The following is a 26,079-nucleotide window of genomic DNA, read 5'->3' as shown; positions in this document are numbered from 1 at the left end:
ACGTTCATTTTGGTCATCATCAACCGCAGGTATATTCCTACACACAACTATGGAGATGGCAGAAAGCCTGTTCCAAAACCTGTTCCAGCAAGTGGACCTGGGTGGAGGCTCATGTGCGCCTCCAGAGAGCTGTCTGGAAACAGAAGCTGGGGGGTGGACTATATATATAATCTATATATACAAAGGTTTACAGAATATATAATGATACTGAAAAATATAAATCTATTGAAAATAAAGACCAGAGGAAAATGTGATTGCCTTTATGTTATGCTGTGGTAGGTTGTGACCAATACTACAAAACAAGGACTGTCGGAAAATAAATTGTATATAAATAGTAAATAAATGGTAAGATATTGCACATTAGACATATTGAATATTGCAATTTAGACAAACTGTTTGACTGCATAGATGATATACAGACATGGATGTCTGACAATTTTCTGCAGTTAAATAAAGAGAAGACAGAGGTTCTTGTTCTTGGCAGTGATTCACAAAGGAATGATGTCCAGACTTATTTAAATCAAATGAATCTGAATGCCAGACAATGTGTTAAGAACCTGGGCGTCACCTTTGATAATGAACTCAGCTTCAAATCACACATCATGACTACATGCAAGTCAGCTTACTTTCACCTTCGAAACATCGCTAAGGTCCGAGATATGCTCTCTCCTGCTGACAGTGAAAAACTTGTCCATGCATTTATCACATCAAGGCTAGATTATTGTAACGCTGTTCTATCTGCTCTTCCAAAGAGCTCTATTTCGCACCTACAGCGAGTTCAGAACGCGGCTGCAAGGGTTCTGACCCACAGGAGAAAGAGAGATCATATTATACCTGCACTCCACTCACTGCACTGGTTACCTGTCAGCTTTAGAATAGATTTTAAGGTTCTAGTGATGGTTTTTAAATGTCTTCATGGTCTTGCCCCTCTTTACCTCAGTGAAATGATGGTTAGATATGTTCCAGTCAGGTCTCTCAGGTCTTCAAACAGTAATCTACTGGTGATTCCTAAAAGCCGATTAAAGATTGGCGAGGGTGCTTTTAGCCACTATGGCCCAAAGCTCTGGAATTCTCTTCCTGAAAAGCTCAGAGGCATTTCATCCCTGCATAGTTTTAAGAACAGTCTCAAAACATTCCTGTTTAGATCCGCTTTTAGTTAAAAAAATTCTCAATCTTATTTACTTTATTACATTATGTTGTCTATTATTTTCTAAATCCAATTATCTTAATAGTTTTATCTTATTTACTTTACTTCTTATTATCTTATTTACTTTACCTTTTTTACTTTTTATGTTTGTGACGCTGGCGTGTGGGAGGAAGGAGGAGACACGACGAGCGTCTTGCGGTGAAACACAGAACGTTTAATACAAAAACACGCAAAGCCCAGCACAGACAATGTAAGCCCGCAAATGCGGAGGCTTACACAGGCATGAACTTTAGACAAAGACGAGCACAAGACACTGCGCGAACGCACATTAAATAGGTTGTTAACACAGACCCTCGTGATCTCGAGACAAGGCACAGGTGAGACTACGAACACGCTCACAGACAACCCACACCCACGGAACTACTAATATGGACATAACAGCACGCAGACGACATAACGGCACGCCCACAGGGAAGGGTCCGGAGCTGTGACCGTGACAATGTTATTTTAATATTTTAATCTTTAATTTCTTTTAACATTTTCCTTTTGTCTTTTTGTCTTATCTCCTTTTAATGTTTATTTTATTTATACTGTAAAGCACTTTGAGTTGCATGTATGTATGAAAGGTGCTATACAAATAAAGATTATTATTATTATATTATTATTATTATTATTATTATGTGCTACAAAAGCCAGCTGGGTTGTAAACATGCTAACCTAGGCTAAGCTAAGCTAAGAACACACGATTGACTCTGTTTGGCGAAACCGAAGTCGTAGATTATTTTGTTAGTTGATATTTCAATTGCGTATACTTTTGGACATCATAGAAAAGAAAAGGCTTACTTTGGCTGGAGTTTATGTAGATTTGTTTGGGTACAATTCTGAACCAGAATTAGCAGGGACAACAGCTACGAAGGTCTATGAAGGACTCGTTTGTGTTTGTGAGTATAAATTAACAATTGTGCATAAGAGAATTTTCATACTAATTTTCATACTATTTTCATTCAAAAAATATCAGCTAAATATTAGATTATAAACAGTATTAGAGCACTTAAGTACTGTAGTACGTCCTCAGCATCGTTTAGACCAGGGGTCGGCAACCTTTGAGACACAGAGTGCCAACTTTTTATATTATTGTAACGTGGCTTGCGCCACGGAGCGAGGAGACGGACACAATCGCTGAGAGGAGCGAGATTTATTAAAGGGAATACCATACTCATCGTCAGAAAGCCAGGCAGGGTCGATCACAGGAGGGCAGTCCGAAAAACATGCAAACACGGGCATTACAAAACAGGGGAACACGAGTAACAGGCGAGGAATCAAAAGACAGGGACACAAAACGGTCGGGTAAAACGCTGAACAAGAACTTAGTCAAAACAATCAAACAAAATACCAGACAAAGGACAAGGGAGACTCAGGGGCTTAAATACAAGGAATCTAACGAGGGGCAGGTGATGACAATGACACAGGGGTGTGGTAACAAACGAGAAATCAAAACCAACGAGCAGGGCGGGACAAACAGGCAGGGAACACGGACATGAGGGAACCCAGAGTGACAGCTACGAGAGGGGGCGTTGCCCTACGTGACAATTATATTATATCGCGATCGATCGCCGAGTATAAACGCCTCCGCTTAGCAGAGCGCTGAGGAGCGATTTCGATTGGAGGATCGTGCTCTCTGTCTGAGATTTTTTGCTGATGCTGGTCCAGCGTGTCGCGTGCCACTGATTATGCCTCCGCGTGCCAACGGTGGCACGCGTGCCATAGGTTGCCGACCCTGGTTTAGACTCTTAGCTAGCTTGGTTAGCTTTGTTAGCTTCTTGGACTCTTGGACATCTCTTGGCCTATTAGTAACTTTTATGTTATATTATAACTTCATTTGGAATTTTGTGATCTTTATGTAAGATGTCCAACGTTGTTGTTTTGTTTTAGCAAAAAAATTAATAAATAAATGTTGCATGCTTGATGGGTCAGTGTCTTGGATCAGAGTGTGTTGCATTTGGACAAGGGTATGGTACTATGGAAATTCCTTGGGACTTCGAATGAACTATTGGTTAGATGTCGTCAGCTGGTCGTTGTCAAGGCTTCTTGGTTGACCCACTACCCCTCCCCCTTTCACACCTCACCAGGCAGAGGTGAGAGAAGCTGTTATTCAAAGTCACTACCCCCTTCTAGACCAATAAAAATTATGGATTTCAAGCGTGAACAGCTGCAGCTTTGCAATTCGAATTTGAAATTTGCATTTCAACGGACATTTAAAGAGACCCACGTAGTTCACGTCTTTTCAATAACAACTTCAAAGCCAGATTTCTCGCGAGCGGCTGCATGTAGACGGCTAAAAATCAGTATGCATGTAGATGGGATAGTAGATGGGATGTTTATCTGGTTTGTTTTGAATTCGGTCAATGTTTCATACGTGGTTTGACGTCAAATTCATTTTTCTTATATAAAATTCCACATCACCAGTGTACATATACACACTGTAGCTACATCCCTAAAATCACTGCTTTTTGTTTTTTTGACATTTTCTTCTGTTAGAGGCTCTCAAATCAAAATTTTGGAAATATAAGCCTGGAGGTGAATAAATATTTTAACTTAACTGTGTGTTTGTTACTAATCCTTCAGTATGAATCCTGAGTGATCATTGTGCTATATGTACATCTTGGTTTTAGGTGTCTGCTGGAAACATCTTGGATCCCTCACTCATTCTGGACTTTCACGCCACAAACGCAGGCTGCCCGGCTCCTCAGGGCCGTCCTGTAGCCACCCATTGGGGGGAAGGGTGGTGTTGAGGGGGTGTTCTGTCACATCTAACAATGATCCCATGTATGGTTACCTCAGGTCCTCATCTTACTACACCCTTCTGTATTTATGTCTCTTCAGCTCATCTTTTCATTGTGAAGTATTGCCAAACATTTTCTCCAACTGTCTGTCTATGCTGCTCTCAATAAATTCATGAACTGCAATGCAGTTTATTGAAACACTCCCAGATTTATAACTATAACCTACTCATAAAGGTTCCAGAGGAATTAGACAGTCTTACAGACTGCTTACAGAATACCTGCAGATCAGCACTGGATATAGTAACCATTCAAATATAAAAAGGCCAGATTTAAAAAGCTCTCCCTATGGTACACCGACCAAGCTCGAAACGTAAAACAAATAGCATGTAAATTAGAGCGGAAATGTTCCAGATTAGACTACTGTAACTCATTACTGTCAGGATGCTAACATAGGCATCTAAGTAAACTTTAAATAGCTCAAAATGCTACAGCCAGAGTTCTGACTAGAACTAGAAAATTTTTTTTCATATCAGCTCAGTCTTATCAACCCATTGGCTCCCAGTGAAATTCCATATTGATTTAAAAATTCTTCTATTGACCTAAAAAGCACTGCACGGGCTTGCTCCTAACACGCCTTTGTTAGCTCCAGACTAGACTACTGTAACTCATTACTGTCAGGATGCTCATTTAGGAATCTAAATAAACTTTCAAATAGTTCAAAATGCTGCCGCCAGAATTCTGACTAGAACTAGAAAATTCGATCCAATCAGACCAGTCCTATCAGCCCTGCATTGGCTCCCAGTGTGACGCTGAAGGAGGAGGCACGACAAGCGTCTGACAGTGCAACATACAACTTTTAATCAACACTCAAACACGCGGAAGCTCCATGCGGAGTGCAAGCACACACGGACACACTCACACAGGCACGAAACTTTAGACAAAGACGAGCACAAGACACTGCGCGAACGCACGTTAAATAGGTGAATAACACAAACCCTCGTGATCTCGAGACAAGGCACAGGTGCGACTACGAACACGCTCACGAACAACCCACACCCACGGAAGTACATACATGGACATAACGACACGCAGACAACGAAGCGGCATGCCCACAGGGAAGGGTCCGGAGCTGTGACCGTGACACCCAATTAAATTCCATATTGATTTTTTTATTCTTCTGTTGACCTATAAAGCACTGCCCGGGCTTGCTTCTGAATACCTCCAGGAACTTATTTCCTACTATGAACCCCCACGTCCACTAAGATCACAGGGTGCTGGTCTTTTATTAGTTCCAACAATTAATAAGGTAACAACAGGGGGTAGAACCTTTTCTTATAAGGCCCCCCCCAACTATGGAATAACCTTCCAGAATGTGTCCAGGACTCTGACACAGTTTCAATCTTAAAGTCTAGGTTGAAAACCCACTTATTTAGTTTAGCGTTTGATAATTAATATCCCCCTTAGATAAAGTTACAGATCCAGGGGTTCATAGGCGAAGGGTTTTATGGTAGACTGGGGCGCTGGTGCTGTCATCCTGTCACTGCTCGTGGTCACTCATGTTTGTTGACAGTGTAGTGAATGGATGCCAATGTCTCAGAATACTCCCTGTGTTTCCTTCTGGTTCTGCCTTTTATTTAGGCTGTAATAATTTAATGCTGGAGTTGCTGCCACATTCCAGAAATGTACCACATATGATCCCATACAGAACTAATCGTTCCTGTTTTATTTTTCCAAACGTTTGCCCTACTTGAGAAATACTGAGACAAGGAGAGACGAGCCTTTCCCAATATCCACCCTGGGCCTGCCACCTCCTGCCTAACCAGCTATGATGAAGGATCAACCCACTGCCCTGGACCCTCTCACCACCCTGATTTCTCCACTGCTATGGATGTATCTCCACAACCCTGGACTACCATTACTAACCATCATTACTGACACCCCCCCCTCCATTTTTGATTTGAATGTTGATGCAGCAACATAGTGTTGAAGATTTGAACGTGTGGGCTATAATGAAAAAATGGAAATTAATTTATGAATAGGCAAGTAATTAACTCTGGTTAATATAGTGCAGTGTACAAGCAACTGCTGCTAAATATATTGTGCATAGGCCTATACAGTATAAGACAGAATTGACTACGATTGTGTTAGGAACAGGTTGTGCAGCGGGTGCCCTATAAAGTCCTGTTTGAATTACTACCTTGTTTTTACATGGCTGTGAGTCACTAGAGAGATTGATGGTTCTCATGAAGGACATCTGATCCACAGTGGGACTGCGTATTAAGGCAATATTGTACTAATGTGATTTCAAAGAGGCTATGCTATAACTAACTCTAAATGAATAATAATAATTTGCAAATGTATGTCTCTCTGGCAGGTTTCCATCAGTTCAGACCTTCTGGCAGAAAATGTCATCATGTCATTATTTTGTGACAGAAGGTCATTTCTCTCCTGACCATCACACACACACACACACACACACACACACGTATGTAGGGTAGCATTATACAGATAGACAGAAGTCCGCACAATGTTTGCTGATAAAGATGTTGTAACTGTCACGATATATCCCCAGACACTTTGGGTGTGTTGTCACGATATATCCCCAGACACTTTGGGTGTGTTGTCACGATATATCCCCAGACACTTTGGGTGTGTTGTCACGATATATCCCCAGACACTTTGGGTGTGTTGTCACGATATATCCCCAGACACTTTGGGTGTGTTGTCATGATATATCCCCAGACACCGCCCTTTGGGTGTGTTGTCACGATATATCCCCAGACACCGCCCTTTGGGTGTGTTGTCACGATATATCCCCCAGACACCGCCCTTTGTGTGTGTTGTCACGATATATCCCCAGACACCGCCCTTTGTGTGTGTTGTCACGATATATCCCCAGACACCGCCCTTTGTGTGTGTTGTCACGATATATCCCCAGACACCGCCCTTTGTGTGTGTTGTCACGATATATCCCCAGACACCGCCCTTTGTGTGTGTTGTCACGATATATCCCCAGACACCGCCCTTTGGGTGTGTTGTCACGATATATCCCCCAGACACCGCCCTTTGTGTGTGTTGTCACGATATATCCCCAGACACCGCCCTTTGTGTGTGTTGTCACGATATATCCCCAGACACCGCCCTTTGTGTGTGTTGTCACGATATATCCCCAGACACCGCCCTTTGTGTGTGTTGTCACGATATATCCCCAGACACCGCCCTTTGTGTGTGTTGTCACGATATATCCCCAGACACCGCCCTTTGTGTGTGTTGTCACGATATATCCCCAGACACCGCCCTTTGTGTTGATGTAGTCTGTGTCCATTTATGTACTTCCTTTGGTTGTGGTTGTCTATGTGCTCACACATCTCGTTAGTCCATGTTACACACAGTGCTCGTTATGTGTTCAGTATATATTGTATGCGTTAGTCTTGTCCTGTGCTCGTCTTTGTAAGTCAAACGTCTTGGGTGTTGACTGTTTGCTACGTTAGTAGCCTTTTTGTGTAAATACACCTTCGTCGTTAACATAACTCATCTCTTTATCCTGAAAGCCTTGTTTCTCAAAATATATATATATATATATAACCAGTGCAATCTAGTACTAAAATGCTTAATGTTATAAATATTATTAGTTATGATGAAGACTAATTCCAGATATCACAGAGACATTGGCTTTGCAATTAATCACTGAAGTATATTTTGGTAACAATCAATGCACACAAAGTATTATCAGTAGAACTCAAACTTAATAAATGTACTCATGCCCATCATGTTTGGCAAAATTCAATAAACAACAACATAATTTACATATAAAACAGAAGAAAAGACTCATTTCATCCTGAACTCACTTTACTGGGATATGATTGCAAGGCAAACAATATTCCATGCACAGGATTTGCTGCAGACTGCACTGTAAAAACCAAGTAATCTTGTGTCAAACAGCACAACTCATTCAAAAGCCTTATCTGTTCCAGTAGGGGTTTCCCAGGAAAACATAAGAATATGTGAAACAGTTTATGAAGATGTTAGAACTCCAAATGTATTAAAACCCATCAGAAGTAATGGACCTCTGGAATGATTGTAGTACTGTAGTGCAGTGTGTGTGGTCTTGTGGAGTGAGAAAACCACAGAGTTCTCACTGTGCAGTCAAAGAAAGCCTCTCAAAATCCATCAATATGCAATAAAACCCCCAAAACAGGAAAAGAGCTTAAAACCATTCAAAAACAACACAAATGCTGCAATACATATACAAAAGTTGATTAGTTTGAAATGTATTTTATGGGGCTCCTCCCTAGATCCTCATCTACAAACTGAACTGAATGAGCAGAGACAAAACAAAATACCTTATGCAGGTTAGAAACACAACACCAACATGGCAAGAACAAAATCCAGTTGATCTGCCTGAACTGTTTTTACTTTTTGCTTCATTTACTGTGTTGCTTTTGGATGATCACAAATTGTTCCACCAGAAAATTTCTGAATCTGAAACTTAAAAATGTATTTAACAAACAGAAGGAGAGCGTATCTGAAGTGATCTACAAAATACATTTCACATTCAAACTACTTGCCATGTTGGTGTCTTAGGTAAGTCATTTTCAGTTTTGATTTGAGTACATACAGATGCACTACATTTTTCTCTATGACTGTAAAGTTTGTTACAACTGTGGGAGACTGTGATTAAGTTACAATTATTCTGGAATATCCGGTTAATATAAATGAAAATGTACCTTTTTCTGAATTGTTGTGTGAGTAAACATATGTAAAAATCTCCTGTTTTGGAGATCTCTGATGTTATCAAGGTACAACAATGCCTCCTACTTTACTCTTTAAACATTTTAGTATGTTATTATAATGCAAACTGTTCAGAAGTATTAAAAATAACTTTCTACAGTTGCAAATAATGTGGTGAGTGGAGATCATTCAGGCGTAGGTGGCCTGAACCTGCTTTGTTCATCTACTTGTGTGGTTTTTGTAGACGCCATTCTGTGTTAAGCCAATAAAGCTTCCTGAGTTAGCAATGTATATCAGAATAGGAGGATGGGTGAGTCAAAGATGATGATCCCAAGCTCTGCAGTTCCCCTGTCCTCATTCCTGAGCATCTTGTTTAAGGCTGATATGTGAGTATGTGACTGGAACCTCGTTAGCCTGCTGTGGTGAGTCCTGCCCCTCCTCAGGTCCTGTCACGTCCTGCTGTGCATATACAGTTCCTTCCACCTGCAGGGTGGAATCATCCAGCTCTGTCACTATATAATGTGTGCCCTCGTCATTCACAATCACCTGAGTTAGCCCCTCCTTCATCATTAGTTGATTGGCAGCGAACTGTAGCACCTCCTGCACCACTCCCTCAGCGGTGGACTTGTGGGTGTGGCTCACCACTTGTGCCACCACACCAATCGACTCTACACCCTCACTTTGTAAAACCTCACTGTAAACTTCCACCTCCCCCTGTCTCTCCACCTGGGTGTGATCGCCCTCATTTGTTCCACTTTCTCCCACAGCATTAGTGATGACTTCAGGCTCAGTAGCTTCAGTCTTTTGGCCAAGTTCTGACACGGCACAGAGCAAGGCATCAAGAGCCGTGGACGACTCTGCCATCGCTTGGCCACCCCTGGCGAGGCTTCGTCCTCTCTCCTGTACCGCGTGTTCTTCCACTTCGTCCTCCAGCATCGGTGCCGCTCCAGAAGGATTTACTAGCACGTACTGGGTTGTTCCTTCAGGCAGCTGGATGTGCGCTTGGGTCAGCTGAGCCTCAGACGATGCCACTTTGTGATCACAAGGAATGACTTGGCCATCCTCAGTGATGTGCAACACCTCCGCAACATGACCAGACATGGCCAGGGTCTGCAAGGTGGCAGCAGCGGACTCCTCCAGGGCCTCCATCTCCTCACCCTCTCCATACCCCTGAATGATGATGACCTGCTGCAGGGCCTCCACACCCAGACGACCCTCATCAGGTGTAAATGATGTCTCGGCCTCCACATATGCTGCACCCTGGCCCTTCAGGCGGCATTCAAAGGACTTGGACACAATTCCTGCCATGCAGAGACAGTAAAACAATCACACATTGTCCTCATCACAACAGGTTTTCTTTATGACATACACAATAACTTTATTAAGCAATAAAAAAACTGTTGCTGTATAAATAGAAAGCAGGCTGCAGGGGCCAGTACAGCATAGCCTATTAGCAGCTGTGTAATCAGTTCCAGGTGGGGAAACTCTGGGCTGGAGCAGATGTAGCACTCCCACCACTCCCATCACTCTCAGCACTCCCATCACTCCAATCACTCCCACCAGTTCCATTACTCCAATCACTCCCACCACTCCCATCACTCTCAGCACTCCCATCACTCCAATCACTCCAATCACTCCCACCACTCCCATCACTCTCAGCACTCCCATCACTCCAATCACTCCCACCAGTTCCATCACTCCCATCACTCCAATCACTCCCACCAGTTCCATCACTCCAATCACTCTCACCACTCCAATCACTCCCACCAGCTCCATCACTCCAATCACTCCCACCACTCCAATCACTCTCGTCACTCCCATCACTCCCACCACTCCAATCACTCCCACCAGTTCCATCACTCCAATCACTCCCACCACTCCCATCACTCCAATCACTTCCACCAGTTCCATCACTCCAATAACTCCCACCAGTTCCATCACTCCCACCAGTTCCATCACTTCCACCACTCCCATCACTCCCACAACTCCCACCACACCATCACTCCCACCAGTTGCATCACTCCCACCAGTTCCATCACTCTCACAACTCCCACCACTCCAATCACTCCCATCACTCTCACCACTCCAATCACTCCCACCAGTTCCATCACTCCAATCACTCCCACCACTCCAATCACTCCCACTACTCCAATCACTCCCACTACTCCAATCACTCCCATCACTCCCATCACTCCCACCACTGCAATCACTCCCACCAGTTCCATCACACCAATCAATCCCACCAGTTCTATCACTCCAATCACTCCCACCAGTTTCATCACTCCAATCACTCCCATCACTCCTCTCACTCCCACCACTCCAATCACTCCCATCACTCCAATCACTCTCACCACTCCAATCACTCCCACCAGTTCCATCACTCCCACCACTCCAATCACTCTCATCACTCCAATCACTCCCACCACTCCAATCACTCCCACCAGTTCCATCACTCCAATCACTCCCACCAGTTCCATCACTCCAATCACTCCCACCAGTTCCATCACTCCAATCACTCCCACCACTCTCGTCACTCCCATCACTCCAATCACTCCCACCAGTTCCATCACTCCCACCACTCCACTCTCATCACTCCAATCACTCCCACCACTCCACTCTCACCACTCCAATCACTCCCACCAGTTCCATCACTCCAATCACTCTCACCACTTCCACCACTCTCACCACTCCAATCACTCCCACCAGCTCCATCACTCCAATCACTCCCACCACTCCAATCACTCTCGTCACTCCCATTACTCCCACCACTCCAATCATTCCCACCAGTTCCATTACTCCAATCACTCCCACCACTCCAATCACTCTCACCACTCCAATCACTCCCATCACTTCCACCACTCTCACCACTCCAATCACTCCCACCAGTTCCATCACTCGAATCACTCTGACCACTCCAATCACTCCCACCAGTTCCATCACTCCAGTCACTCCCATCACTCCCACCACTCCAATCACTCTCATCAGTCTCATTACTCTCATCACTCCCACCACTCCAATCACTCCCACCAGTTCCATCACTCCCACCACTCCAATCAGTCCCACCAGTTCCATCACTCTCATCACTCCAATCACTCCCACCAGTTCCATCACTCCAATCACTCTGACCACTCCAATCACTCCCACCATTCCAATCACTCTCATCACTCCAATCACTCCCACCAGTTCCATCACTCAATCACTCCCACCAGTTCCATCACTCCAATCACTCTGACCACTCCAATCACTCCCACCATTCCAATCACTCTCATCACTCCAATCACTCCCACCAGTTCCATCACTCCCACCAGTTCCATCACTCCCACCAGTTTCATCACTCCCACCAGTTTCATCACTCCCATCACTCCACTCACTCCCATCACTCCACTCACTCCCATCACTCCCACCACTCCAATCACTCCCACCACTCCAATCACTCTCATCACTCCCACCACTCCAATCACTCTCATCACTCCCACCACTCCAATCACTCTCACCACTCCCATCACTCCCACCAGTTCCATCACTCCCACCACTCCAATCACTCTCATCACTCCAATCACTCCCACCACTCCACTCTCACCACTCCAATCACTCCCACCAGTTCCATCACTCCAATCACTCTCACCACTTCCACCACTCTCACCACTCCAATCAATCCCACCAGCTCCATCACTCCAATCACTCCCACCACTCCAATCACTCTCGTCACTCCCATTACTCCCACCACTCCAATCATTCCCACCAGTTCCATTACTCCAATCACTCCCACCACTCTCATCACTCCCATCACTCCAATCACTCCCACCAGTTCCAACACTCCAATAACTCCCACCAGTTCCATCACTCCCACCAGTTCCATCACTTCCACCACTCCCACAACTCCCACCACCCCATTACTCCCACCAGTTGCATCACTCCAATCACTCCCACCACTCCAATCACTCCCATCACTCTCACCACTCCCATCAGTTCCATCACTCCCACCAGTTCCATCACTCCAATCACTCCCACCACTCTCATCACTCCCATCACTTCCACCACTCTCACCACTCTCACCACTCTCACCACTCCAATCTCTCCCACCAGTTCCATCACTCAATCACTCCCACCAGTTCCATCACTCCAATCACTCTGACCACTCCAATCACTCCCACCATTCCAATCACTCTCATCACTCCAATCACTCCCACCAGTTCCATCACTCCCACCAGTTCCATCACTCCCACCAGTTTCATCACTCCCATCACTCCACTCACTCCCATCACTCCCACCATCCCAATCACTCCCACCATCCCAATCACTCCCACCACTCCACTCTCACCACTCCAATCACTCCCACCAGTTCCATCACTCCAATCACTCTCACCACTTCCACCACTCTCACCACTCCCACCACTCCAATCACTCCCACCAGCTCCATCACTCCAATCACTCCCACCACTCCAATCACTCTCGTCACTCCCATTACTCCCACCACTCCAATCATTCCCACCAGTTCCATTACTCCAATCACTCCCACCACTCTCATCACTCCCATCACTCCAATCACTCCCACCAGTTCCATCACTCCAATAACTCCCACCAGTTCCATCACGTCCACCACTCCCATCACTCCCACAACTCCCACCACCCCATTACTCCCACCAGTTGCATCACTCAAATCACTCCCACCAGTTCCATCACTCCAATCACTCTCACCACTCCAATCACTCCCATCACTCTCACCACTCCCATCAGTTCCATCACTCCCACCAGTTCCATCACTCCAATCACTCCCACCACTCTCATCACTCCCATCACTTCCACCACTCTCACCACTCCAATCTCTCCCACCAGTTCCATCACTCCAATCACTCTGACCACTCCAATCACTCCCACCATTCCAATCACTCTCATCACTCCAATCACTCCCACCAGTTCCATCACTCCCACCAGTTTCATCACTCTCATCACTCCACTCACTCCCATCATCCCAATCACTCCCACCATCCCAATCACTCCCACCACTCCAATCACTCTCACCACTCCCATCACTCCCACCAGTTCCATCCCTCCCACCAGTTCCATCACTCCCACCAGTTCCATCAGTCCCACCACTCCAATCACTCTCATCACTCCAATCACTCCCACCACTCCACTCTCACCACTCCAATCACTCCCACCAGTTCCATCACTCCAATCACTCCCACCAGTTCCATCACTCCAATCACTCTCACCACTTCCACCACTCTCACCACTCCAATCACTCCCACCACTCCAATCACTCCCACCAGCTCCATCACTCCAATCACTCCCACCACTCCAATCACTCTCGTCACTCCAATCATTCCCACCAGTTCCATTACTCCAATCACTCCCACCACTCTCATCACTCCCATCACTCCAATCACTCCCACCAGTTCCAACACTCTAATAACTCCCACCAGTTCCATCACTCCCACCAGTTCCATCACTTCCACCACTCCCACAACTCCCACCACCCCATTACTCCCACCAGTTGCATCACTCCAATCACTCCCACCACTCCAATCACTCCCATCACTCTCACCACTCCCATCAGTTCCATCACTCCCACCAGTTCCATCACTCCAATCACTCCCACCACTCTCATCACTCCCATCACTTCCACCACTCTCACCACTCTCACCACTCTCACCACTCCAATCTCTCCCACCAGTTCCATCACTCAATCACTCCCACCAGTTCCATCACTCCAATCACTCTGACCACTCCAATCACTCCCACCATTCCAATCACTCTCATCACTCCAATCACTCCCACCAGTTCCATCACTCCCACCAGTTCCATCACTCCCACCAGTTTCATCACTCCCATCACTCCACTCACTCCCATCACTCCCACCATCCCAATCACTCCCACCATCCCAATCACTCCCACCACTCCACTCTCACCACTCCAATCACTCCCACCAGTTCCATCACTCCAATCACTCTCACCACTTCCACCACTCTCACCACTCCCACCACTCCAATCACTCCCACCAGCTCCATCACTCCAATCACTCCCACCACTCCAATCACTCTCGTCACTCCCATTACTCCCACCACTCCAATCATTCCCACCAGTTCCATTACTCCAATCACTCCCACCACTCTCATCACTCCCATCACTCCAATCACTCCCACCAGTTCCATCACTCCAATAACTCCCACCAGTTCCATCACGTCCACCACTCCCATCACTCCCACAACTCCCACCACCCCATTACTCCCACCAGTTGCATCACTCAAATCACTCACACCAGTTCCATCACTCCAATCACTCTCACCACTCCAATCACTCCCATCACTCTCACCACTCCCATCAGTTCCATCACTCCCACCAGTTCCATCACTCCAATCACTCCCACCACTCTCATCACTCCCATCACTTCCACCACTCTCACCACTCCAATCTCTCCCACCAGTTCCATCACTCCAATCACTCTGACCACTCCAATCACTCCCACCATTCCAATCACTCTCATCACTCCAATCACTCCCACCAGTTCCATCACTCCCACCAGTTTCATCACTCTCATCACTCCACTCACTCCCATCATCCCAATCACTCCCACCATCCCAATCACTCCCACCACTCCAATCACTCTCACCACTCCCATCACTCCCACCAGTTCCATCCCTCCCACCAGTTCCATCACTCCCACCAGTTCCATCAGTCCCACCACTCCAATCACTCTCATCACTCCAATCACTCCCACCACTCCACTCTCACCACTCCAATCACTCCCACCAGTTCCATCACTCCAATCACTCCCACCAGTTCCATCACTCCAATCACTCTCACCACTTCCACCACTCTCACCACTCCAATCACTCCCACCACTCCAATCACTCCCACCAGCTCCATCACTCCAATCACTCCCACCACTCCAATCACTCTCGTCACTCCCATTACTCCCACCACTCCAATCATTCCCACCAGTTCCATTACTCCAATCCCTCCCACCACTCTCATCACTCCCATCACTCCAATCACTCCCACCAGTTCCATCACTCCAATAACTCCCACCAGTTCCATCACTTCCACCACTCCCATCACTCCCACAACTCCCACCACCCCATTACTCCCACCAGTTGCATCACTCCAATCACTCCCACCAGTTCCATCACTCCAATCACTCTCACCACTCCCACCACTCCAATCACTCCCACCACTCTCATCACTCCCATCACTTCCACCAGTTCCATCACTTGAATCACTCTGACCACTCCAATCACTCCCACCATTCCAATCACTCTCATCACTCCCACCAGTTCCATCACTCCAGTCACTCCAATCACTCCCACCAGTTCCATCACTCCCACCAGTTCCATCACTCCCACCACTCCAATCACTCCCACCAGTTCCATCACTCTCATCACTCCAATCACTCCCACCAGTTCCATCACTCCAATCACTCTGACCACTCCAATCACTCCCACCATTCCAATCACTCTCATCACTCCAATCACTCCCACCAGTTCCATCACTCCAATCACTCTGACCACTCCCATCACTCCCACCGCTCCAATCACTTTCATCACTTTCATCACTCCAATCACTCCTACCAGTTTCATCACTCCAATCACTCCCACCACTCCAATCACTTCCCCCAGTTCCATCACTCCATTCACTCCCACCACTCCAATCACTCCCACCAGTTCCATCACTCCAATCACTCTGACCATTCCAATCACTCTCATCACTCCAATCACTCCCACCAGTTCCATCACACCAATCAATCCCACCAGTTCTATCACTCCAATCACTCCCACTAGTTCCATCACTTCCACCAGTTCCATCACTCCCACCAGTTTCATCACTCCCATCACTCCCACCATCCCAATCACTCCCACCACTCCAATCACTCTCACCACTCCAATCACTCTCACCACTCCAATCACTCTCACCACTCCAATCACTCCCACCAGTTCCATCACTCCCACCAGTTCCATCACTCCCACCAGTTCCATCACTCCCACCACTCCAATCACTCTCATCACTCCAATCACTCCCACCACTCCAATCACTCCCACCAGTTCCATCACTCCCACCAGTTCCATCACTCCCACCAGTTCCATCACTCCCACCACTCCAATCACTCTCATCACTCCAATCACTCCCACCACTCCACTCTCACCACTCCAATCACTCCCACCAGTTCCATCACTCCAATCACTCCCACCAGTTCCATCACTCCAATCACTCTCACCACTTCCACCACTCTCACCACTCCAATCTCTCCCACCAGTTCCATCACTCCAATCACTCCCACCAGTTCCATCACTCCATTCACTCCCACCACTCCAATCACTCTCACCACTCCAATCACTCCCATCACTTCCACCACTCTCACCACTCCAATCACTCCCACCAGTTCCATCACTCGAATCACTCTGACCACTTTAATCACTCCCACCATTCCAATCACTCTCATCACTCCAATCACTCCCACCAGTTCCATCACTCCAGTCACTCCCATCACTCCCACCACTCCAATCACTCTCATCACTCTCATCACTCCCACCACTCCAATCACTCCCACCAGTTCCATCACTCCAGTCACTCCCACCACTCATCACTTTCATCACTCTCATCACTTCCCCCAGTTCCATCACTCCATTCACTCCCACCACTCCAATCACTCCCACCAGTTCCATCACTCCAATCACTCTGACCACTCCAATCATTCCCACCATTCCAATCACTCTCATCACTCCAATCACTCCCACCAGTTCCATCACTCCAGTCACTCCCATAACTCCCACCACTACAATCACTCCCACCACTCCAATCTTTTTCATCACTCTCATCACTCCAATCACTCCCACCAGTTCCATCACTCCAATCACTCCCACCACTCCAATCACTTCCCCCAGTTCCATCACTCCCACCACTCCAATCACTCCCACCAGTTCCATCACTCCATTCACTCCCACCACTCCAATCACTCCCATCACTTCCACCATTCTCACCACTCCAATCACTCCCACCAGTTCCATCACTCGAATCACTCTGACCACTCCAATCACTCCCACCATTCTAATCACTCTCATCACTCCAATCACTCCCACCAGTTCCATCACTCCAGTCACTCCCACCAGTTCCATCACTCCAATCACTCCCATCACTCTGACCACTCCAATCACTCCCACCATTCCAATCACTCTCATCACTCCCACCATTTCCATCACTCCAGTCACTCCCATCACTCCTATCACTCCAATCACTTTCATCACTCTCATCACTCCAATCACTCCCACCAGTTCCATCACTCCAATCACTCACCAGTTCCATCACTCCCACCATCCCCATCACTCCAATCACTCACACCACTCCAATCACTCCCACCAGTTCCATCACTCCCATCAGTTCCATCACTCTCACCACTCCAATCACTCCCATCACTCTCACCAGTTCCATCACTCCCACCAGTTCCATCAATGCAATCACTCCCACCAGTTCCATCACTCCAATCACTCCCACCACTCCTATCCTTCACTATTTGCACTCCAGCCCTCACTGTTTATGTGTGCATCTCTCTCCCCCTCAGGGGTTTCTGTTTCCTTTTTTTAAAAACTTGTGTGTGTGTAGGTAATGTACAGTGGGTTGCAGTTATGATGGCTTGCTCCACTAGGATAAAGTAGAAGTCTAGATAGTTTGGCCTGATTATCTGTAGCCAAAGATTAAAAACAGGAGGTGTTGGCTGAAAACACATACACACAGAGTTGGGTGTAGCTGGAGTGCTTAGCAATACCCTCTTAGCGGCACTCTCAGTTAACGCTCTGCCCCTCACGCTGCTGTTACACACCTTCTCACCTCCTACACTTTGATGACTTTTCCCAAGCGCTATATAAACAAATTTAACTTGGCTTGACTTGAACATCAGCATCTCCTCCAAATATGAGAACAGAAATGTCAGAAAGGTCAGTGTGTGAGAAACTCAGTTACAGAAGAACAAGAAAAAGTGAATGACTAAAATGCTATAAAGTTCTTTTGGTAGATAAAGAGTTAATGAGTGTGTGTGCATGCATGCTCAAACATCAGGGGAGTTTTACTACTGAGTCTCCATCTCCACTGCAAGGCAAACTGGCACCGATAGTTCTATGATGACAGTATGATTGCAGTGAAAGCAGAGGATAGCATCAAGACCTCCAGTGTGGGTCTTCCAGGTGGGAATCGTGTGGTTTGAACACAAGTCAACATCTTGCAGACATACGACTCCAAAACACAGCATGTGACCAGTCTCACACTTTAAAACTGAGTCAGACCAGTCATGCTGGCATGGATATGATCCGATATACACGTTATACATTCATTTTTCCACACACATACATATGCTGATTGTCAGAGAACTATAGATGTAACAACTTATGTTTAATAAGAACAGTCTAAGCCTAATCTTAAACCTAATCTTAACCCTAATCTTAACCTAACCTTTCTCTAGATGTTTTTGTCCTTTCAGTGTGGCTTGTCCTGAAGTTCATTTTTGAGTGGTTTTCCTACCTATCGTTAGGTTTTTTGTCCTTAAAATTAAAATATAAAAAAAGTCTAAAGTGCCTAATATGCTTGTAGAAACCCAAAGATGATAAATTATGTTTGAAGTCCAATGTGTCAGATAAATTCCAGGTCATAGCATATCTGATCTTCACCATATCGGGTGGTGTGTACCCAGGCTCTAGAACGCTGCACTTTCCTGCAGTGTTTACTTAAGGCAGACCTAAATATAGTCCTGTGGAGCACAAGGTGGCATCATGGTGGGTGGTTCACTCTAATCTGTTTGACTGAGGCTGACAGGCTGTAGAATAGCTAATGAATGCTTTATTTCATTGGCAGGTCTGTATTCTTATTTAGCAATATGCGAGTCAGCTTAAAATGTTACACAATTGGTTTGATTGATGCCTCAGCTCTGAAACATACCAGGGAGGGTCATGGAGTGATGGCCCCACCCCTTCTCTCAAACACACCAGGGAGGGTCATGGAGTGATGTCCCCACCCCTTCTCTCAAACACACCAGGGAGGGTCATGGAGTGATGTCCCCACCCCTTCTCTCAAACACACCAGGGAGGGTCATGGAGTGATGTCCTCACCCCTTCTCTCAAACACACCAGGAAGGGTCATGGAGTGATGTCCCCACCCCTTCTCTCAAACACACCAGGGAGGGTCATGGAGTGATGTCCTCACCCCTTCTCTCAAACACACCAGGGAGGGTCATGGAGTGATGTCCCCACCCCTTCTCTCAAACACACCAGGGAGGGTCATGGAGTGATGTCCCCACCCCTTCTCTCAAACATACCAGGGAGGGTCATGGAGTGATGTCCCCACCCCTTCTCTCAAACACACCAGGGAGGGTCATGGAGTGATGTCCCCACCCCTTCTCTCAAACACACCAGGGAGGGTCATGGAGTGATGTCCCCACCCCTTCTCTCAAACACACCAGGGAGGGTCATGGAGTGATGTCCTCACCCCTTCTCTCAAACACACCAGGGAGGGTCATGGAGTGATGTCCCCACCCCTTCTCTCAAACACACCAGGGAGGGTCATGGAGTGATGTCCCCACCCCTTCTCTCAAACATACCAGGGAGGGTCATGGAGTGATGTCCCCACCCCTTCTCTCAAACATACCAGGGAGGGTCATGGAGTGATGTCCCCACCCCTTCTCTCAAACACACCAGGGAGGGTCATGGAGTGATGTCCCCACCCCTTCTCTCAAACACACCAGGGAGGGTCATGGAGTGATGTCCCCACCCCTTCTCTCAAACACACCAGGGAGGGTCATGGAGTGATGTCCTCACCCCTTCTCTCAAACACACCAGGGAGGGTCATGGAGTGATGTCCCCACCCCTTCTCTCCCAGGACTGAGTCTGGTCCTCCCAAAGTTTCTTCCTAATTCCTGCCATCTTATTTACTTTATAATTTTTGGGTTTTTCTTTTATATAATTTGTCATTTTATTACATTATTTTATTATGTTTATGTCCACCACTAGAGTGAAGATGTTTCTTGTTGGCAGCATTACAACTTTATGTAAATCTATTAATTCTCCAACACAGCTGACCATTGCAAGGCATCTGCAGCAGGTTCATATGAGCTCTTGGCTTTTAATTAAAATGACAATACCACTCTGGGAGGGTAAAAGTCAGACTTGCTCTGGAGCCAAACCGCTATATGGTTGTTCCGGCTATTCTAAGTGCAAAAAGGAGTGTGTAAGGTGCATCGGAGCCATTTCTGTTTTACAACGGAAAGAGTCTCAGCAAGGCATGTGGCCTCTGGCAGGACCAGGTGGGTGGAAATGTTCCCAGCAGCCAGCCGCAGGAGGACAGCACCCTGGGGATAGGCTCCCCGGAGTTTCTGTAACTTAGTTGTCAGGAGTAATGTGTTTGGGGTAACTCTGGAGATCAGTTCTCTCAAAATACCAGTGTACTAAGTGGCATGACGATGCTGGGGGTGGGGGTGGTGGCGGGGATGGCAGGAATGCTGGGGGTGGTGGGCACTGCCCCCCCCCCACTTTCCACCGATATGGGTACATAGAACAGAGTATGTCATTGGCTTCAGCAATTCTTTGATATAAATGCACTTTTAAAAAGTCTCTAAACTTGCAGATTGTGTAACAGTACAAAAGGTATATCACCATAGCCAATTTCATGTATTCAATGTATTTATAAAACATATTTTCTCAGACACTTAACTGCAAATTGTGAATTAAGATATTCTCAACTGGGCAGCATCCTTTAAAAACTACTGTACCGTTTATTTAAATCACTTAAGCATTAAATTATTTTAAATGCTCAAATAATGCACTATTGAAAAAACAGATTTATGAATGTATTACTGTGAGTGCTGAGTGGGTATACTGATCAGTGAGTGTGTGGAAGGATGTGCGGCACTGCCATATACCACACGGCAGATTTATTTATTGATAAATAAATTGCACCAATTATTCAATACGAGGTGTCCAGTCGTGGCCTCTGCAAAACCAGTTCAGACCACACTGTTTCCTCCTTTTAAACACCGTCTCCCTATTTTAAACTGGTTGTTCTGCTGAATGATCGATTGATGCAAATGTGAAATGGATGCTGAGGTCCAAGTATCTTTCATCAAAGATAAATCCCTGAGGCAGCTAGCAACACACATATACACATATATGCCCACACAAACCACAGAGCAGTGTGTGAGTGTATTAGATCTGTCTTTTGAGTATTCTTGAGTATCCAGTATACTGAATTTGTTCTAAGAATTACAGTGAGGAACATAAGTATTTGAACGCCCAGCGACTTTGCAAGTTCTCCCACTTATAAATCATGGAGGTTCTGTAATTTTAATCTTGGGTGCACGTCCACTGTGAGAGACATAATATATAAAAAATCCAGAAATCAGAATGTAATTAAAAAATGTGTGTGTTACTGCTGCAAATAAGTATTTTAACACCTGCTAATCCACAAAAATTCTGGCCCTCAAAGACCTGTTAGTCCACCTCTGAAAGGTCCACCACCATTTATTATTCTAATCTAGAAGTATGCTGCATAAGGACACCTGTCCACCCCACACAATCAGTAAGACTCTACTAACATGGCTAAGACCAAAGAGCTGAATAAAAACACCAGAGACAACATTGTAGACCTCCACAAGGCTGGAAAGAGCTACGGGGTAATTGACAAGCAGCTTGATGAAAAAAGATCAACTGTTGGAGCAATTATTATAAAATGGAAGAAGCTAAACATGACCGTCAGTCTCCCTCAGACTGGAGCTCCATGTAAGATCTCACCTCGTGGTGTAGCAGTGATCCTAAGAAAGGTGAGGAACCAGCCCAGAACTACACGGGAGGAGCTGGTCAATGACCTGAAGAGAGCTGGCACCACTATTTCCAAGGTTACTGTGGGTAATACACTAAGACATCATAGTTTAAAGTCATGGTACAGAAGGTTCCCCTGCTTAAATCAGCACACATCCAGGCCCGTCTTAATTTCACCCATGACCATTTAGATGATTCAGAGGAGTCATGGGAGAAAGTTCTTTGGTCAGATGAGACCAAAATAGAACTTATTGGTCTTAATTCCACTCGCCATGTTTGGAGGACAAAGAATGATGAGTACCGTCCCAAAAACACCATCCCTACTGTGAATCATGGGGGTGGAAGCATCATTCTTTGGGAGTGTTTTTCTGCACATGGGACAGGACGACTGCACTGTATTAAGGAGAGGATGACCGGGATCATGTATTGGGAGATTTTGAAGAACCTCATTCCCTCAGATATAGAGCATCGAAGATGGGTCGTGGTTGGGTCTTTCAACATGACAATGACCCAAATGACCCAAAGCTAGGGTTAGGGATAACCAAGGAGTGTCTCCGTAAGAAGCATATCAAAGTTCTGGCGTGACCTAGCCAGTTTCCAGATCTAAACCCTATAGAAAATCTTTGGAGGGAGCTCAAACTCTGTATTTTTCAGCAACAGCCCAGAAATGTGGCTGATCTGGAAGATCTGTGTGGAGAAATGGGCCAAAATCCCTGCTGCAGTGTGTATAAATATGGTGAAAAACTCCAGGAAATGTTTGACCTCTAACTGCAAACAAAGGCTACTGTGCCAAACTGTATCAAATACTTATTTGTAGCAGCAACACACAAATAAATTATTTTAAAATCATACATTGTGATTTCCAGATTTTTTTAGATTATGTCTCTCACAGTGGACACGCACCTAAGATGAACATTTATGTGGGAGACCTTGTAAAGTAACGGAGTGTTCAAATACTTATTTTTCTCACCGTATAATAAATTAACACAATAAAGTATACGTATTAACATTAAGGGTGTTTAATTTGCTACAAGCTGGTAAAAAAAAAATCAGAGTAGCCCACATGCTCTACGAAGATCAGTAGATGGCCAGGGCTGCTGAGCAGATGTGCTCCCTCTTCTCTGAGGTCTGTAGCTACACATTAAGTGCTCATGCTGTCTCCCTCATGAGCATGTATATAACAGAGAATGAAAAAACCAGAGAGTGAGAGTGCTGTTTCGAATGTCACCTCACACTAAACCCACTTCATGCTTACCTCCATAAAAAGACCCTCACATCACACACTACAACACACCAATTAAACCCCACAAATCCACACCACAATATCTGCCTTTACCTGTGCACACACACACACACACACACACACACACACACACACACACACACACACACACACACACACAGTCCTTTTGGCATTCAAATGCATCATTAAATCCAAAATATTAGGACTAATACCTCCACCCTAACCCCCCTAGGGGGAAAAAACAAACAACAAGCAAATTCTTTGACCATTCCCCAAATTTAAATAATTCCTAAACTGATTCCTCGGTTTCCTCTTTCTGGCCTCAAAGCTAAATAGTAAATAACACAACAGTTAGCTAGCTAGCATTATCAGTTTCTAGAATAATTAGCTGGCAGGGAGTATTTCCGCATCTTTGGCTAACAAAGCAGCTCTTGTCTGAAGAAAACTATTTAAAATGTTCAAAGAATGTTTTAAAAATGACGATCATTTATAATAATGCTCCAATATGGTGAAATGACAAACAACATTTTAACATTTTTAACATTCACCAAAACTCCAATATGCAGTTTTTTATTGCTTGTCTGGATCACAGATTATTTCTTTAAAGCTTGTCAGATTATGTTATGTTACTTTTTAAAGCTTGTCAGATTATGTTATGTTACTTTTTATAGCTTGTCATGTTATGCACACATGCAGGCAAATCTTGCCAATATAAACATTTAATTTAATCTTAAGACTTTTTTAATGTTAACATTTTATAATGATTTTAAATCATGTTGTCCTATGTAACAATAATGACATGTTGGGAACACAAACATTACCTGTTCTTGATTAAATATTAAATATTCTCTGGTAATATTCTCAGAGCATTTTCAAAGCCAAACATTGGTAGCTAGAAACCTAACAAGGGTCGAGATGACTCTGTTACAAAAGCATAAACTTGTAATTTAACTGACTGGTTTTTTCTAGACTGCTAGTTAACATGTGTTTTTAAAACTAGCACTGCAAATTCAGAAGCAGAAAAAAGTGTGAGTGTGTGTTTGTAGTGGGTTACTATATTGCCATTAATATTATCTCAGTATTTGAGATGTAAAGCAGATCTTACATTGAAGTATATAGTGTTTGTTTAGTGTAAGATATAGGATACATATGAGGTATTTTAAACTATTTAAGTCACATATTAACCGTTGTGTTCATACAGGATTAAAGAGCTGTGTTAATGCCTGCTTAAAACATTATGAAATGAAAGTTCAAATGGCCTTTTCTTACATTACAAAATGTATTTATGGTTATGTTTTCTTTCATCATCTTTCTATCATTCTGAGAGTGAGGTCACAGTCTCCCTGATGTCATCATCTCACAGCATATGTCGTTCACTGCATGCAGGACGTCTTGCAACTGCAACACCACGTTAGACATGACGTTCCTTCCGTTGAGTTTCAGAGAAGGTACGAGCTTCTTTTGTTTGGCAGTACGCAGTGTTTTAAAGAAGAGAAGTGACTAAAACAGCGTTTTTCCCTGTTTTAAACAGCTTTTAGATTCAAATGTATTTTTGTGTAAAATGTTTAGCTTGTTTCTAAAAATAATTCAGCATAGCTACAGGTAAATGAAAAAGGCTTCAAAAACATTTCCTGGAAATATGCTGAATTATGAGTGGTTTGACTCCGAGCACTCTCACAGAGATACACTACTGAGGGTGGTCAGATGTGTATGTTTACGTTCATGATCAACACACAGACTCACATGCAGGTGCTCGTGCCCATCACGGTGAATCTCTCTGACGCAGTCTTTCCTACTTGGTGCTTGGTTCCTAACCTCTATCTTGGTGCTAACGTCAGTAATGACTCTGGTGTCCATGTTGCTGTGCTGTGTTCAGCAGTGTTGGGGCACCATAACAAGCTACATGGCTGTGAGTCGTCCATCATGTGCCCACTGACAAATATCTTTCATGGTAGAATTTTATTTTTATAGGAGGCTGTATCAGGGATTTTCCCATGCATAAAAAATGTGCCAGAAATATTTATGGCTTGTGCTGAGACTCACGATACATGATACCAAAGTCCCTCCATCAGCTCAACTGTCTCATTCTCTGCTCTGTCAATATCGCAACTGAAATCGATAATGCACAGCTACAATTCACTAACCCACTATATGTATATGTGTATACATTCAGTGGCCACTTTATTAGGTACACCTACTTAACTGCTCATTAGACAATAGACAATATAAACTGGACAGTAGAAGACTAGAAACATGTTGCCTGGAAACATGTTGCCATGCTTTTGATTTTCAGAATTCTTTTGTAAACAACAAAATGTAGGGATCCATCCTGCCTTGTATCTATGGGCTGGTGGTGGTATTGTAGTGGTGTGGGGAATATTT

General features: G+C 45.1%; 1 protein-coding gene across 4 annotated transcripts in view; it reads right to left on the bottom strand.

The window, feature by feature from the left end:
- Positions 1 to 26,079, bottom strand: part of znf407 (zinc finger protein 407) — a 133,047-nt gene that overhangs the window by 47,521 nt on the left and 59,447 nt on the right. For 2 of the 4 annotated variants that reach the window (XM_076982263.1, XM_076982264.1), the window contains exon 9: positions 7,624 to 9,962. The exons of 1 other annotated variant lie outside the window; for it this stretch is intronic. In XM_076982263.1, coding sequence (XP_076838378.1) covers positions 9,016 to 9,962 — 947 coding nt within the window. In that variant the 3' untranslated portion in view covers positions 7,624 to 9,015. Of the gene's footprint in view, positions 1 to 7,623; positions 9,963 to 26,079 lie in introns of those variants that run through there. One more of the 4 variants, XM_076982267.1, reaches the window with a different exon arrangement.

The sequence above is a fragment of the Brachyhypopomus gauderio genome, chromosome 19 (assembly GCF_052324685.1).
Source record: "Brachyhypopomus gauderio isolate BG-103 chromosome 19, BGAUD_0.2, whole genome shotgun sequence".
Lineage (NCBI taxonomy): Eukaryota > Metazoa > Chordata > Actinopteri > Gymnotiformes > Hypopomidae > Brachyhypopomus > Brachyhypopomus gauderio.
Note: the sequence above shows the minus strand (reverse complement) of the source record. Positions and strands in the feature narration are given on the sequence as shown.